This window comes from Cucumis sativus, chromosome 6 (assembly GCF_000004075.3).
Source record: "Cucumis sativus cultivar 9930 chromosome 6, Cucumber_9930_V3, whole genome shotgun sequence".
Taxonomy (NCBI): domain Eukaryota; kingdom Viridiplantae; phylum Streptophyta; class Magnoliopsida; order Cucurbitales; family Cucurbitaceae; genus Cucumis; species Cucumis sativus.
In genome coordinates this window covers 21,109,820-21,124,239 of record NC_026660.2, presented here as the reverse complement: position 1 = coordinate 21,124,239, position 14,420 = coordinate 21,109,820, and the positions used below count along the sequence as shown (strand labels likewise).

Genomic DNA, 14,420 nt, shown 5'->3' with positions numbered 1-14,420 from the left:
TTTTTGGTCCAATAATTGGGTTCTTTGTGAGGTTTGAAGGATGCAGATAAAGAGATTGGGATTCAAGTCTATTGATCACTTAATTCAGAACTAGTACTCTCCTTAGATTTAAGAAAGTAAAATCTTCTGATTGATGCTGTTAGATTAAAAGTTAAACTTTTTGGATGTTTTGTCTTCGTCATCATGATTATCAGTGGAGGGCAAAGATCTCTAGGTAAAGATTTATTTGGGTTGGATATTTTTGAAGCAGCTGATTACCTCTTCTTGGTGTTCCCTCCTTTCAAATTGAAGCATGTAGAATACAAAATTTTAGTTTGAAGTGGGCGCTTTTCGACAAAGTGGGTATATTTTTTTTGTATTAAGCTCTTTACTAATATTTGAATTCTTTGCTGCTTTGGTTTTTTTGTTGTTTCTCCTTTGTTTAGTTTTTTTTGGATGATCTTGTCTTTTGCTTATCTTTTCTCTAGGCTGATAGTAGCCAATACAAAGCCAAAATACAAAGCCAAGATAAAGTAGTCGCCCTATACAAAACATAACACAAAATGAGATCAGAGATACATTAGAAAAGCAGTCCTCATTTATGCTAGGATCCGATGGAAGCAAAATACTTTAAAAAATCATGCTGTCCAAGACTTCAAAGTGGAAGGGCTATGAAGGCTGGGCAGTTTCAGCAAAATCTCCAGAGAGTAATCTTGAAAAACCTTTGGATAAGGAACACCATGAGAATGCATTCAGGCAAGCAGATTCAAAACGGTCCCATCCACGTTGAAGGCTTGATAAAGGAAACAGGCCTTTTCATTAAGAGAATGAATAGAAAAGTAGTGTTGTGTACAATGAAGAGACAAGATCTATGTCTTTGAGCAGAAAGTGCACCCGGACATCTATCTCAACTAGGTTGACACCTTCTTAGCACTCATATCACATTTCGATTTAGACCGAAAAGAAAACACTAAACCAAAGCGAATACAGTTTGAGCAATAAATCTAGAAGCAAATATCAAAATGAAACATTATAATGACCTTAGAGTCTGAAAATACAACTGAAATAGAATGAGTACTACAAACTTAAAATATCTAATCATATAAGGACGCATGCCAATTATATTCTAATTTCTTGGATGGAATATGCTTCAAACACTTTTGCTAAGGAGCACCACAGGAGGCATTGATTATGCAATCTCTAAACAAATCATCCAATTGGAAGCTTTATTTTGGAATTTTCTTTGATTTCGCTCAAACCAAATTTCTGAAAGTAGGGACTTCATAGCATTTATTCATAGCAATATGGCTTCTCTTTTAGATTGGGATCGATTACGAGCTGGCGAACATTCTTTTTAAAGTCAAAATTAAAGACCCAATTGATGTTGAAGGATCCAAATAGGTAAGCCAACATTTCTTAATAACCGCTTCAGAGATTGGGACACCTTTGTCAGGATTAAGAATATTGACATATAATATGTGGGGATATGGGAAAGAACTGACTTACATAAAGTGACACGACCTCCTCTTGATAAATTGTATCTTTTCCATTTATCCTATTTTCCTTGAATTTTGTTGATTACTGTCTGCCAAAAAGAAGCTTGCTTCGGATAGCCACTGAGGGGCAGCCCTAGGTAAGAGAAAGGAAGATGAGAGGCTTTACAGTTCAGCGTGGATGCCTCTTGCAGCTCATTTTCTTCAATGTTAATACCATAAAGTGCAGATTTTTCGTAATTAATCTTCTACCTGGAGCTCCAGTCAAAGAATTCAACTGTCTTCTTAAAATTTCCAATATACCATTTTTGTATTTACAAATAGTTAATGTGTCATCAGCGAATTGAAGGCAGTAGACATGAATGATGTTTTTTCCCATCTTTAGCCTATTTAACAAGGCACTTAAAAGTTTGCTGATTAATAAGAAAATGAAGGGTGAAAGTGGGTCTCCTTGCCTAATTCTTCTTGTAGCCTTGATTGTCCCTCTTGATCTCGTTAATGAAAATTGAAAAATTCGAATTAGGAATAGCTCATGATCCATGTGATCCATCTAGTGTAAAAGTTTTTTTTCTATGAGAATTCTCTCGAGGAACTCCCAATCTACTATATCATTGGCCTTTTCTAAGTCCTTTTTTTCTGTTTAGATCGATACTCCTTTGCAACTTCATTTGCTATAAGGATTGAATCCAAGATTTGCCTCCTTCAATAAATGTGCTTTGTGTGGAGAGGCGATTACATTAGGCATGATTTTTTTAGGCGTTCAACTAGCACCTTAGCAACAATCAGGTTTGCAAGCTTCGGAAGTCCTTGTACGGGTTGAAACAATCACTAACAACATGGTTTGACAAATTTTTCACTTTCATTAACTCTCAGGGGTACAATCAGGGGCACTCCAATCACACCTTGTTCACCAAAGTCTCTAAGACAAAGAAAATTGCAGTATCGATTGTCTATGTCGATGAAATTGTGCTATATGGGGATGACACTGATGAGATCGTTCAACTAAAGAAGTAGATGGGGTTTGAGTTTGAAATGAAGGACTTTGGGAATTTGAAGTACTTTCTTAAGACGAAGATTGCTAGATCTAGAGAAGGCATCTCTGTGTCCCAAAGAAAGTACACCCTTGATTTATTAGTTGAGACATGTATGTTAGGATTTCGTTCTGCCGATACACCCATTGAGTTCAATGTCAAACTCGAAAATTCAGGTGGCAGGGTTTCTGTTGATAAAGAGGAATATCAGTGCCTGGTGGAAAAACTTATTTACTTATCTAACACTAGACTTGACATCTCCTATGTTGTGAGCACTGTTAGTCAGTTCATGCAAGCACCTAATGAGGACCACATGGTGGTGGTTAACAGGATTATAAGGTATTTAAAAACAACTCCTGATAAAGGTCTGAGATTTAGGAAGACGTACCGAAGATGTGTTGAAGCTTATACTGATTCTGACTGGGCTAAATCTATTGTTGATAGAAAGTCTACCTCAGGATAATGTACTTTTGTGTGGGACAATCTTGTTGCTTGGAGAAGAAGCAAGGAGTTGTGACTAGAAGCAGTGCTGAAGCCGAATATAGGGCTATGAGTTAGGGGATTTGTGAGGAGATTTGGCTCCAAGAGGTGCTGTATGATCTCTATCAAGACTTTGAGGTGTCTGTGAAGCTATTCCGTGATAACAAGATAGCCATGAGCATTGCCAATAACCCAATCCAACATGACAGGACTAAACATGTGGAGATTGACAGACACTTTATCAAAGAGAAGCTTGACGATGGTAACATTTGCATTCCTTACACACCCTTAAGTTAACAGATTGCTGACATCCTCACAAAGGGACTCCTCAGACAAAATTTTGATTTGTGTGTTAGCAAGTTGGGTCTTTATGACGTTTATGTCCCAACTTGAGAGGGAGTGTTAGAGGTTAGGTCATGATGAAAGCCCATGGGTAGTTAAGATTTACTTTGTTCAAATATTTTTATTCTTTTAATTAGGTTCGTGTTGTCTATAAATTTTTCCCTTTTGTACCTTTATGATTATTAGAAATAATAAGATTATAATCACTGTAGTTTTTCTCCCTGTATGATTTTTACGTAAAATTATGTTTGCTCCTCGTCTCTACTTTCAGTATAATGTTTGTGGCATCGCTAATATGTTGGGTGTTTGGCTTAGCTTGAAGGAAATATTAGGATTTCAGAGAGGTTGAACGATCATGTGAGAAAATTTGGGAAGGAGCTAAGGTTAACACATCTTTATGGACGTTGTTCTTTGGGATTATTGTAACCACTAGCTTGGTCATATTCGCTTGGATTGGAACCTATTTATTTAGTTACACTTTTGTCACCATTTTTTCATGCCTTTGCACTCTCTTTCATTGTTCAAGGAAAGCTCGGTTACTAGATTAAAGAAAAAGAAAAAAAAGAAAAAAGGTTCATTCACAAATTGATGAACTCAAAATTTGTCCCCAACAAAAAATAAAATAAAATACTGATGCCACTATCAGAATTCTCCTTAGTCGCACTGAAGTAAAGATATCTCTTTGAGGTTCTTGTCTTCCATTATATTATGTTAGGGGGATCTTCTGTCTTTGTTCCTGTTGAAAAAATCAAAGTAGTCCTGATACTACTGTTGAGAAAATGGAGTTGATAGAAAAAAAATGTTGCTGAGACAAAAAAATATCTCAATGTTTCTTAAACAAAGAGAAGAAAGTAAATTGAGAGTGAAATTAAATTTTCTTATTGATGTAGGGAAAATTGTTTGATGCACAGAATGCAAAATGTGTAACAAAAGGTATAATGCAGTATACAAAATTGTGATCACCGACAGATTTAGTATGGATCAAGGAGGGCTCGGATCACCCTCAATTCTTCGTTCTTAAAATCGAAATAATACCAATACCAGAAGTTAGTCTAGTGATAAAACTATCTTCCAGACCCCTCTAGCCCTAGGTTCAAGCTCCATCCCTTAAAATTTTTAGATCTGCCACAAATTTTGATATGTATTTTAATTGAGATATCACCCTTTTATAGGAACAAAGGTAAACTTAATAACTATAGGAGACATTAAAAGTATAAACTTAATAACTTACGATTAAAAACTTAAAAACCAAAAACTGAAAAATAAAACAAACAATAATAACTTGGGGAACATAGATGGTAACTTTTCCAAACAATTTACATATAATAGCAAAAAAAAAATAAATGAAAAACACGGGAGGTTTAATTTGTTTTATAATACCGAATATACCCTCAATTTTCCAGTTTGATCAATCGCCAATTCATCCTTGCGCTTTCTCATCGCCGACCTTGTTCTTTCTCTGCTTTCTTCTTCTCAGCTCCATCTTAGCATTCCCAAGAGCTTTAATCAATCTTTTAAAATACTCCACCTGTTTCTTCCCCTTCTTAATTTCGACATCAAATTCTCTACCACATCAGACAGTGTCATTTCTATTTCCTATAACATCTCCCTAATTTTATTATACAAATCATCTCATTCAACATCCAAGCAATTCATCCCAAGAACTTATCAGAAATTCAAATCTGATTGAATTGAAGTGAAAGTTCAGAGGGAAATTAATGGAGTAGAAGGGAAAATGATATGAATCAAATATGGAGAGAGTGAGAGACAATGATAAAATAGGAGAAATCGAAAGAGGAAGAAGGATGGGTTAAGGATTAATAATAGATTTTTTGTGATAACATAAGAGTCAATTTGATTTATCGTGAAAATAATCGATCTCTTTCCACCACAAGCCGACCAAATTCCAACAATGAAATCCAACAACCCAGATAATGCAATCTTACTCTATTTATTCTCATATCTTTAACCTTCTTCTTACTGATCTCCTTCCTCTTATATTCATTTTCCTCCTTTGTTTCTTCTTCTGTTGGACAGTTAGATCTTCCTTCCTCATTAGTGATAGAATTCTTTCATGGTTGGTCACTATACTCTTCATCTTATTCATTAAAGAGTCATTTCCATCTTTATTCTTCTTAGATTAATTGAACTAGAATAGTTGTTGAACACTTCCTCAATTATTATTTTTTTGTTTTAGTAGTTTCTATATTACTTACTGATAAGACTTTTATCGGTCTTTATTAGTGATAGACTTTACCAGTTACTATCACTGATAGATACTGATAAACTTTTATCAACCTCTATCAATGATAGATTCATTGTCTATCTGTGATAGATAGTTATAAATAACTATCAACGTCTATTTAAGATAGATAGTGATATTGTTTTATCACTTAATCTTCCATTGTCTATGATTATCATTTTAATTACTATTGTGAAACTAGCAACAAAACTACCAATTCTATGATTATCATTCAATCACTTGGTCTATATCACTTATATCACTTCAGTTATAAAAGTTTATAACTTTCTATCATTGATAGATAGTGATAGACTTCTATTATAATCTAAGAAAGTTGTACATTTTTATTATTGATAGTCAATGATAGACTTCTATCAGGCGTCTATCAACTTCTATTAATGATAGAAAGTTGTACACTTCTATCATTGATAAAATATTGATAAACTTCTATCACTATCTATCAATAATAGAAAGTTATATACACTTGTATCATTAATGAAATTCTATCACTCTACTTCGTTTAAGTTACCCTCAATGTTTTGTTGTATATCATCGTGACAGTTCGTGACAGGTGATTACTTTTGTTGCATGCAAAAAGAACCTAAGGAAGAAAATGATGATATTTATTCTCTATTGATAGACACCGATGTCATTGTCCATGATAGTGATAATGTTCTATCACTATCTATCACTGAAAGACGGTGATATGTTCTATCACTTGGTCTATCATTTGACCTTCCATTGTTTATTATTGTCATTTTAATTAACATATTTATTTAAAAGTTTTAAGAAAACTTTTTAGAAAAGAAAAAGAAATTCGGGAGGTGAAAAAACTGGATTTTAAAAAAAAACTAAATTTCAAAAAAAGAAAAAACTTGTGAACTGGGTTCTTGAATCAAAATTGAAAATAGAAAAAAAAGTTGGAACCCAGCTAGTGACAAAAAGAAATTATAAAAACAAATTGGTGTGCAAATTTGAAAAGAAGAAGAAGAAGAAAAAGAGAAGAAAAATTGTTGAAGAAGACTGGTTGGAAGAAGCGAAGATTAAGATGGAGTTTATAAGACTGGGAGAAATGGGCGATTAATGGGCTTGGGCTGTTCTTGGAATTTCACCTATGGTATAGTTGAAACGGGTAGGAGTATATAAAATTTTGCTATTATTGATTGTAAATAGTTTGAGCTTATTTGCTATTTTTAAAAATCTCCCTAATAACTTCAAGCATTGAATGAAATTTTGAAACTAAAGGTGAAAAGGAAAAATCTCATTACTCAACATTTCCTTTTAGTTACCGTTCGTTTTCTTTCCTCTCGAGAAAGATGTTTCAATTTTTCCTCTTCTGTTATTGCTAGTGTTGAGGGTGGACATCGTTTTGATTGTATATGGAATTGTCTTTTACAACATACTTTTAATTATTCAATACTTTTTTCTTCATGACCCCCTTCAGCAGGTGAATCTTCAGAAAGTGAGCCAACAATTCCTCCAAAGGGCCTAATACTCGTAACACATGAACCTAGCTTCGTAACCACTGCTCCAGGTCCTCACATCAGAGGAAGACCATTGAAGGCATACTCATTAGGTGACAGAGAAGTTGATGTATTACTGCCCGGTACAGCAAGGTCTGTTTTCACTATTTCTATATGGTTTTTTGTCTGACAATATTTTTCTCTTTGGCTTTCTGTTTTTAAAAAATCAAACGTATATTTAAATATATTAGTTGCTTAAAAAAAATCATTTAAAATCCTTCGTTAATTTTTTTTTAAAAATTACCTTCTACGATAAACTACTTCTTTGTAGTTTTTAAATTATGTCTTTGATTCTTACCAGGATTTTAGAAATAGATTAGAAAACAAGGAAATATTGATCGACAATAGAAAACCAAAATCAAAACATTATATTTTGCCAGTCAAACATTACTTTGGTTATTGGTCATGTAACGGACCAACCCAGGATTCAGAATCTGCATATGGAACCTAACGATCTCAACATTTACATGCGTCTAATCTACTTGATAATGTCATGCTTGCCTTGAAGTACTTGTAAAAGTAAAAACTATTCTCACATTCTTTGCATGCAGATTTCGTGTGCAGTTGGGAGTAAATATGCCTGCCCATGCTAGTCAAAAACTTCGAGAGGCTCGGTCAGAGTCTGCTGAAGTAGAACTTTTTGAGTTTTACGATGTAGTTCTTTACATGGGCATTATAGATATACTGCAGGAGTACAATGTGATGAAGAAGCTAGAGCATGCGTACAAGTCCTTCAGGTTCGACCCTGTTTCGATATCAGTCGTGGAACCTCATTTGTATGCAACAAGATTCATAAGTTTCTTGGAGAAGGTCTTTCATGAGTTACCATGAAAATATAAGCAAACAGCTTTCAGCTGTGTGCTCTCTCTCCTTTGTTTTGGTTGTGCTCATTGTTTTTTCGAGTTAGATGATATTAAATTTTCAATAAAGTGCGACATGATCATGCCACAGTCATTCATTGTAAAGTTATACAAATGCTTGTTAAATAAATTGGCTACTGAGAAAATTCTGTATATTTGTTTGAATATAAAATCATCTCATTCTTTAGCATCTGCATTGAATCCATTTTTCAATAATCCTAGAGAACATAAACCAAGCTCATTTTTATTTTTATTTATTGCTACAATAGTAAACAAAATTATTAAAAGTCTAGCAGACAATTTACACCTAACTTAAAAGTCTAGGGATACTATCAAATCTAAATCTTATTAAAAACTACCCACCAAATGAATCATAGCTAAACTATCAATAGCAGTGAATACACTCAACTATATTCTAACTTAGTTTTACTTTAAACTTTAGAAAAATACAAAATCTTATTTAATGTTTCTGAAAATTATTTGTGATCTTGAACTGTTTTTAGAATAATTTAGAAATACAGTATGTCAAAGTAAAACACTATTGCTCTCCTTTTAAACTTACTATAAATTATATTGTACTACAAAACAATTTAGTTATACAATTTTTTTTAACATAAAAGGTGTTCATAAATCAACTAATAATAGCCTATGGTTAATTGAATAGCACGTCTTTTACTTCTTCAATACACTTTTGTGTGTGGTGCAACTGACAGTACAGCCTCATGAAGGCAAGAGAGTTGATAAGTATTTTTTAGGTTTTAGAGTATTGTACTTATTATAGCTAACAATTTTGTTCATCTTTGTAAGTTGAATATAGTTTATAGAAGGATCGATAATTATATTATGAGCTAATTGTTGTGTTCATTGAAGGTTGTATTGGGCTATAAAAATATCATCAGCCTATTAGTCAGCTACATGTGTAATATATATACATATAACATTAAAAATGGATGGATATTAATTAACTCTTATTATTAATGTTAGACAAACATGATTAATCTTGGTCAGGTGATTGACATTGAAGGATGTCTTACTAATCATGTTTAATGTCATGCGAAAATCGACATTAAAACCATTTTAATGTCAAGCAAAACCGATATAAAAGGTGGCAAACACTAAACATCTTTAATAACATTTTTTTCTATTTCGAACAAGTGACTGACAATGTATCGCTATATTGTCAGTTTTTTATTAACATTAAAGGCCAATTTTTTCTTTTCTTGTAGTGGATAGATAGACTACTCATCTAATTGCAAATTGGTTTTGAGATGGAATCCAACGCTATTACATATAAGCACTGATCAATGAAAGATTTGCAAAGATAAGAAAACGGTGAACAATGGGCAACAACGAGTTCTAAATCGTTCTCTTGCCACTTTCCTTTTTGTTCATATAAAAGTTGTTCTAACTATGAAGTTAAAAAGAAGAATAAATAACCAACAATAAAATATCATAGTAAAGTTCAATTTGGTAGAACTCTGGTCGTCCTTGAGACCAAATATTTGTACACAAAATCAATACATATACGATTACCAAAAATATGTATAGATGTACATCTATATGTGTATGTAGATGTATATATGTATATTGATGGAAATATTAGGTATATGCAATGGAAATCAATTGGTTTTTACTTTAGCTAATTGTTCCCGGTTAACATGTAAAAACCTATTTAATTATTAAATAGGGTTTAAAGAGATTTTACCTTTATGGCTTTGATTTCTCAAAAATTTTCTTTCATACTCGATCAGACCACCACTAGAATTTACTTGCTATTCTCTAAGCTCATAATCAAGTTATGGGACCTGACTAATTATAGAAGGATGAGATGAAATTTGAGTAGCAAATTAGGGTTGAGAGTTGGGTTTATTTTTTTCTTTGGTGAGAATGGATAAAAACTGCAACCCAATAAACTCAAAAAAGTGAAAAAGTGTTTAAAACATTTTATGAAACCCTATTTATAAGCTTTTTACATGCAAAATTGCATATTAAAATCTCGCCAAAACCCAAGACACAAACTTCACTCAACCTTAGTGGACTTTATGTCTACGTCATAGGTGAACACCTAGCCCACTAAATTAGTCGAATTATCTAATAAGTTAAAGGACAAAATGGTCTTTTAGTCAAAGTCAAACTATGACTTTTCAAACCGAAAGTCAACAATGAATCCGTATTCATTTTTTAAAAAAAATTCAAACCACATTTGAATATATATCTAGTCAAAAGTCAACTGTTTGATTTTTTTCAACTTTGATTATTTCCATCAATTCTGAGCTTCCGAATATGAATCGACATTCATAATCTTAACATTTAAATCACGTGCATTTAAACATAAGTCTCTATCCAGTAACCAACATTTGTATCACATATACTTGTCGGTTTCTATCTGATCATTTCCTAATTCGAACAATTTGAATCATTCCATCATAATATTTTAACTTTATTCCATATATGAGCTAGTAAGAGAACCTAATGAACCTATAGATCATAGGGCACCATTGATTCAAGATTAACTGACTAAACTCTTTTAGACCGAACTAATCAATATTTCATTAGTTAACATGTATTATATTCCTCTAAAGTCACGTAGTTGCACTCCCCTCACTATAGATACATTTGTGTCCATATGATATAACCACATTAATCAAAAAGTTAATATTTCACAGGTTGTTCGTAATCTTGACTTGGTCAAAGTTATCGTTTTACCCCCGAGATTATATCTTTTGTTCCTTAAGTCCCACTAATCCTTTAATGAATAATTGGTTAAGGCCCAACTTATAAACCAAATCCCTCTTGGGCCAATGAGAGGGTGGGGACTTTTGTTCAAGACCTAGATTCAGTGCATAAGATAACAACTCATCTACTGACTCTAAAGTTATCAAAAGCGAATTTCATCTTACACCCTATGTCCCTAACTATTTGCTCAGTCTTACCCTTGAAATGAGAGTCTTATCAGGCCATCGACGATGAACTATTGTCACCTATGTAGATATATCTAAGGATAATTTCGTGTGAACAAGAGTTCATAGTTAGCTCAAGATATATTAAAATTAGGATTACCTATAAGTCATCAATAATCGAAATAGTCCATTTTATACAATAAACGATGTTATAATGTAAAAGTGATTATTTTATGGCCGGTTCAGTCTTATGTAAACACTTTCATATGATGCCTCCACCTTTATGTACATGAACGATTATGGATCACATAATTTTTACTAACTTCAAAGTGTGTTACATCCATTACTGTCCCTAGAATAAGGTACCCAACTTTATTCCATATATTGTAGATTGTTTATGTTATATACACGAATTTGATCCATGTTTATATCTCTACATAAAGTTTAAGGTTACTCAAGATAGCTTTGAGATCTTAGTTGATTGGATTGAGGATTATAATATTCAATTTCACTAATAATTTCTCAATTATAACAATTTTATTGAATAAAATATGAGTTGAAAGTTACAAACTAGTAGTAAGGACATAAATTCCAACATATACGCCTATGTGTATATGTATATGCAAATGTGTGTGTCTATATATATATATGAATTTTTTTAAAAAATATAACAAATCGATAAAATATTTACACTGTATAAAACAATTTTAAAAATGGAAAAAGGTCATTGGCACACCATGAAAATTACAAAAAAAAAATGTCCAAGTCAACATATGATTAATTGGTCACACGCGCGAGTGTGTAATTCTTCTTGTAATATGCAATCGTGTAAAAAATGGTACACGATCTAGTACCAATTAAATTTCGTATGCAATCGTGTACCAATATTCCAACTATTTTTTTTCAATATCGTGTACCAAATATAAATATTTTATTTTATATTTGGTATTTGGTACACGATCTTGTAGATTTGGTACACCAAAATCTAAAACTAAAATCTAACGATTGTGTACCAATATCCCGACCTTTATCCAAGATCGTGTACCAAGATATCTTTTTATATTTGATACACGGTCTTGAACCAAATAACACTTTGAAAAAAAAATACAAAATTGATGATATTACTCGAAAACAAAGATCATGATTTTAAAAAAATATAAAAGAAAAATTGGAGAAGAGAAGAAAAAAGATGGAAAGGAAGAAGAAAATTTAAAAGTAGAAAGTGCAAACATGTAATATATAAAAAATTGACAATTTCATGAACTTTTTTATTTTGTTATTCGAGCTGTAAATATTTTCGTGTTTTGCTATATTCATGAAAATTAACCATTACGTATATATATAGTAAAATGAATAAAAAAAATAGCAAATTTTCATATTTATGGACACTTATAGCCTTCTATAAATGTCTATCGATGTTTAGAATTTAAAATTTTATTATACTTTGTGAATATTTTCAACCGTTTTTTCATAATTTACAATAATGTCATATACATTATTAGACATAATTGTTATTTTACTGTCATCTTATTTTTCAATTAGTCAATTGATGGTCAAATTTGATATAGGCTATTTAGTATCATTTTTCAAACTTCAACGACCAAAATAAGAATCTCGAAGATCAAATAGACATTGACGTAAAACCCCATTGCATTGTGTCCTATAGAGAGAATATTGAGGAGAATAATGTGTTGTTGTATAAAATGACATTCACATAACTCATTCACCACAAAATGACAAACAATATAGAACCACTCTTTGTGAGCACTTAGAGATGGATTTCTTTAATATTTATAACTTCGAAGCACCCTTATAATATACATTTAAGAGAAAAACATTTGACATATAATTTAAAAACTTTAGAATAACTCCAAAACAATTCTCTAGCAAGAAGACCAACAAAAACTTCCAAATGAATATTCAATTTCATCAAATATTTAAATCATAAACTTACACAAATTGTTTGCAATGTCTTCTTCCTATTATATTGATAAATATATCAATAAATTAAATATTTCAGTTCTCAATGAACAACATTATATTGAGGTTTTTTTCTTTACAAAATAATCATGTTTATTTTTTATTTTTTAAATAATTAATCACGTCGCTAAATATTTAAAATATCTTCCCACACACAATATGTACTATAAACTAAAATAAACGTGGTAGAAAACTTAATTTTTATACATTTTTGTGGGCAAAAACGATGATGTGTCCATACAATACACAACCTTTTATGCATGTATATTTTTTCATCGGCAACAATGAAACTATGTAAGCATATTATATCTTTGTCCACATTTATTTTTACTTTGCAAAAAAAAACCGCCAGCAAAGATCAAAATTTTTGTAGTGATTATAAAATACATCAATCATGGAATATATGGTATAGCATGACAAGCACAAAATTCAAAACGTTTGTGAAACATTCCAAAATTTAATTCAATTTCTGTTGATTCTCACCTACTAATTATTTTAGCAGAAAGAGGGCAAGATTATGTCACGAAAAAAAAAATTGCAATAACTACTCTAACAACAAGTCGTTCATGGGTTAATTTTGATATAGAACTAAGTATTTAATGGGATTTCTAATTTAACTTCTTGAAGACAGGTGGGAATGATGGGTCAAAGTGAAAGGGAAAATTGGGAGCTGACAAAAGGGTTAAGTAACTAAAGGGGAAAGCAACACTAATAGAAGCATTATAAAGAAATATGGGGAAGTAGAACTCATGGGTGAGGATGAAACAATCAATGCAATTGTAGAAAAGATTAAGAAAGTGGCCATTTTCACTTCAAAAATGGTGGGGAATTAGAGATCCAACCTCTCAATTCAGCTTGTTTTCACGATCAAAGTTACTGGTTTGATATATAGTAACATGCTCGATTAAGATATTTATATTAAATTTGCATTCACTTATTAGCTTAAATTTAAAAGTCAATTGAAAATTTAAAATGATATCAAAGCAAGTAGTCCAATGAGATTTTGTGTTCAAGTCCAATGTTAGGTCAATATTGAATATTTAAGAAAGTAGGAGAGTAATTATTGAAAATAACTTCGACACACTTTGAACTAATCTCATTAAAGAATATACTCGTATGATGAGACAATATCTCTTTGTTTTATTTAAGTTAACCCTAAACCCTATGTAATGTATCAATTAAAATTTCAAAACTTGGTGTAAGCAAATCAATTAACACTTTTTCCAAAATTTCGTTTGAGCAATATCATGTAACTTATGTTATATGACTGTTTATTAAAGATTTAAATTTTGATTAGTCAATCAAATTAGGCTCATTACAACCTCTTGTTGAAAAAACAGAAACCCTTAATAAACAAATCTAAACAGGGCATGAAATTATTGTCATTATTATTAATATTATTTTGTTAAAAAAAAAAAACCACATTGGTCCATATTTTTGGAGTGTACTTTGTTTAGTTTCAGTTTATATACTTCCAACAAAGCTTAAAAACATTCCTAAATTAAAAATTTTAACAGTTTGATGAGGTTGGCAAAAGGGAAAAAAAATCAAATAGAAATTTCTAGTAAAAGAGGATTGATTTCAGGGAAA

At 31.5% G+C, this 14,420-nt stretch overlaps 1 protein-coding gene across 10 annotated transcripts in view; it reads left to right on the top strand.

Annotated features, from left to right (window-relative positions):
• The window catches only part of LOC101215596 (phosphatidylinositol 4-phosphate 5-kinase 8), a 39,716-nt gene extending 31,576 nt beyond the window's left edge, over nt 1-8,140 (top strand). For 7 of the 10 annotated variants that reach the window (XM_031887909.1, XM_031887911.1, XM_031887914.1 and 4 more), the window contains 2 exons: nt 7,012-7,183; nt 7,642-8,140. In XM_031887909.1, the coding sequence (XP_031743769.1) occupies nt 7,012-7,183; nt 7,642-7,921 (452 nt within the window). In that variant the 3' untranslated portion in view covers nt 7,922-8,140. The remainder of the gene's footprint in view (nt 1-7,011; nt 7,184-7,641) is intronic. The other 3 variants (XM_031887915.1, XM_031887913.1, XM_011659236.2) reach the window with 1 other exon arrangement.
• The last annotated feature ends 6,280 nt before the right edge of the window (nt 8,141-14,420 follow it).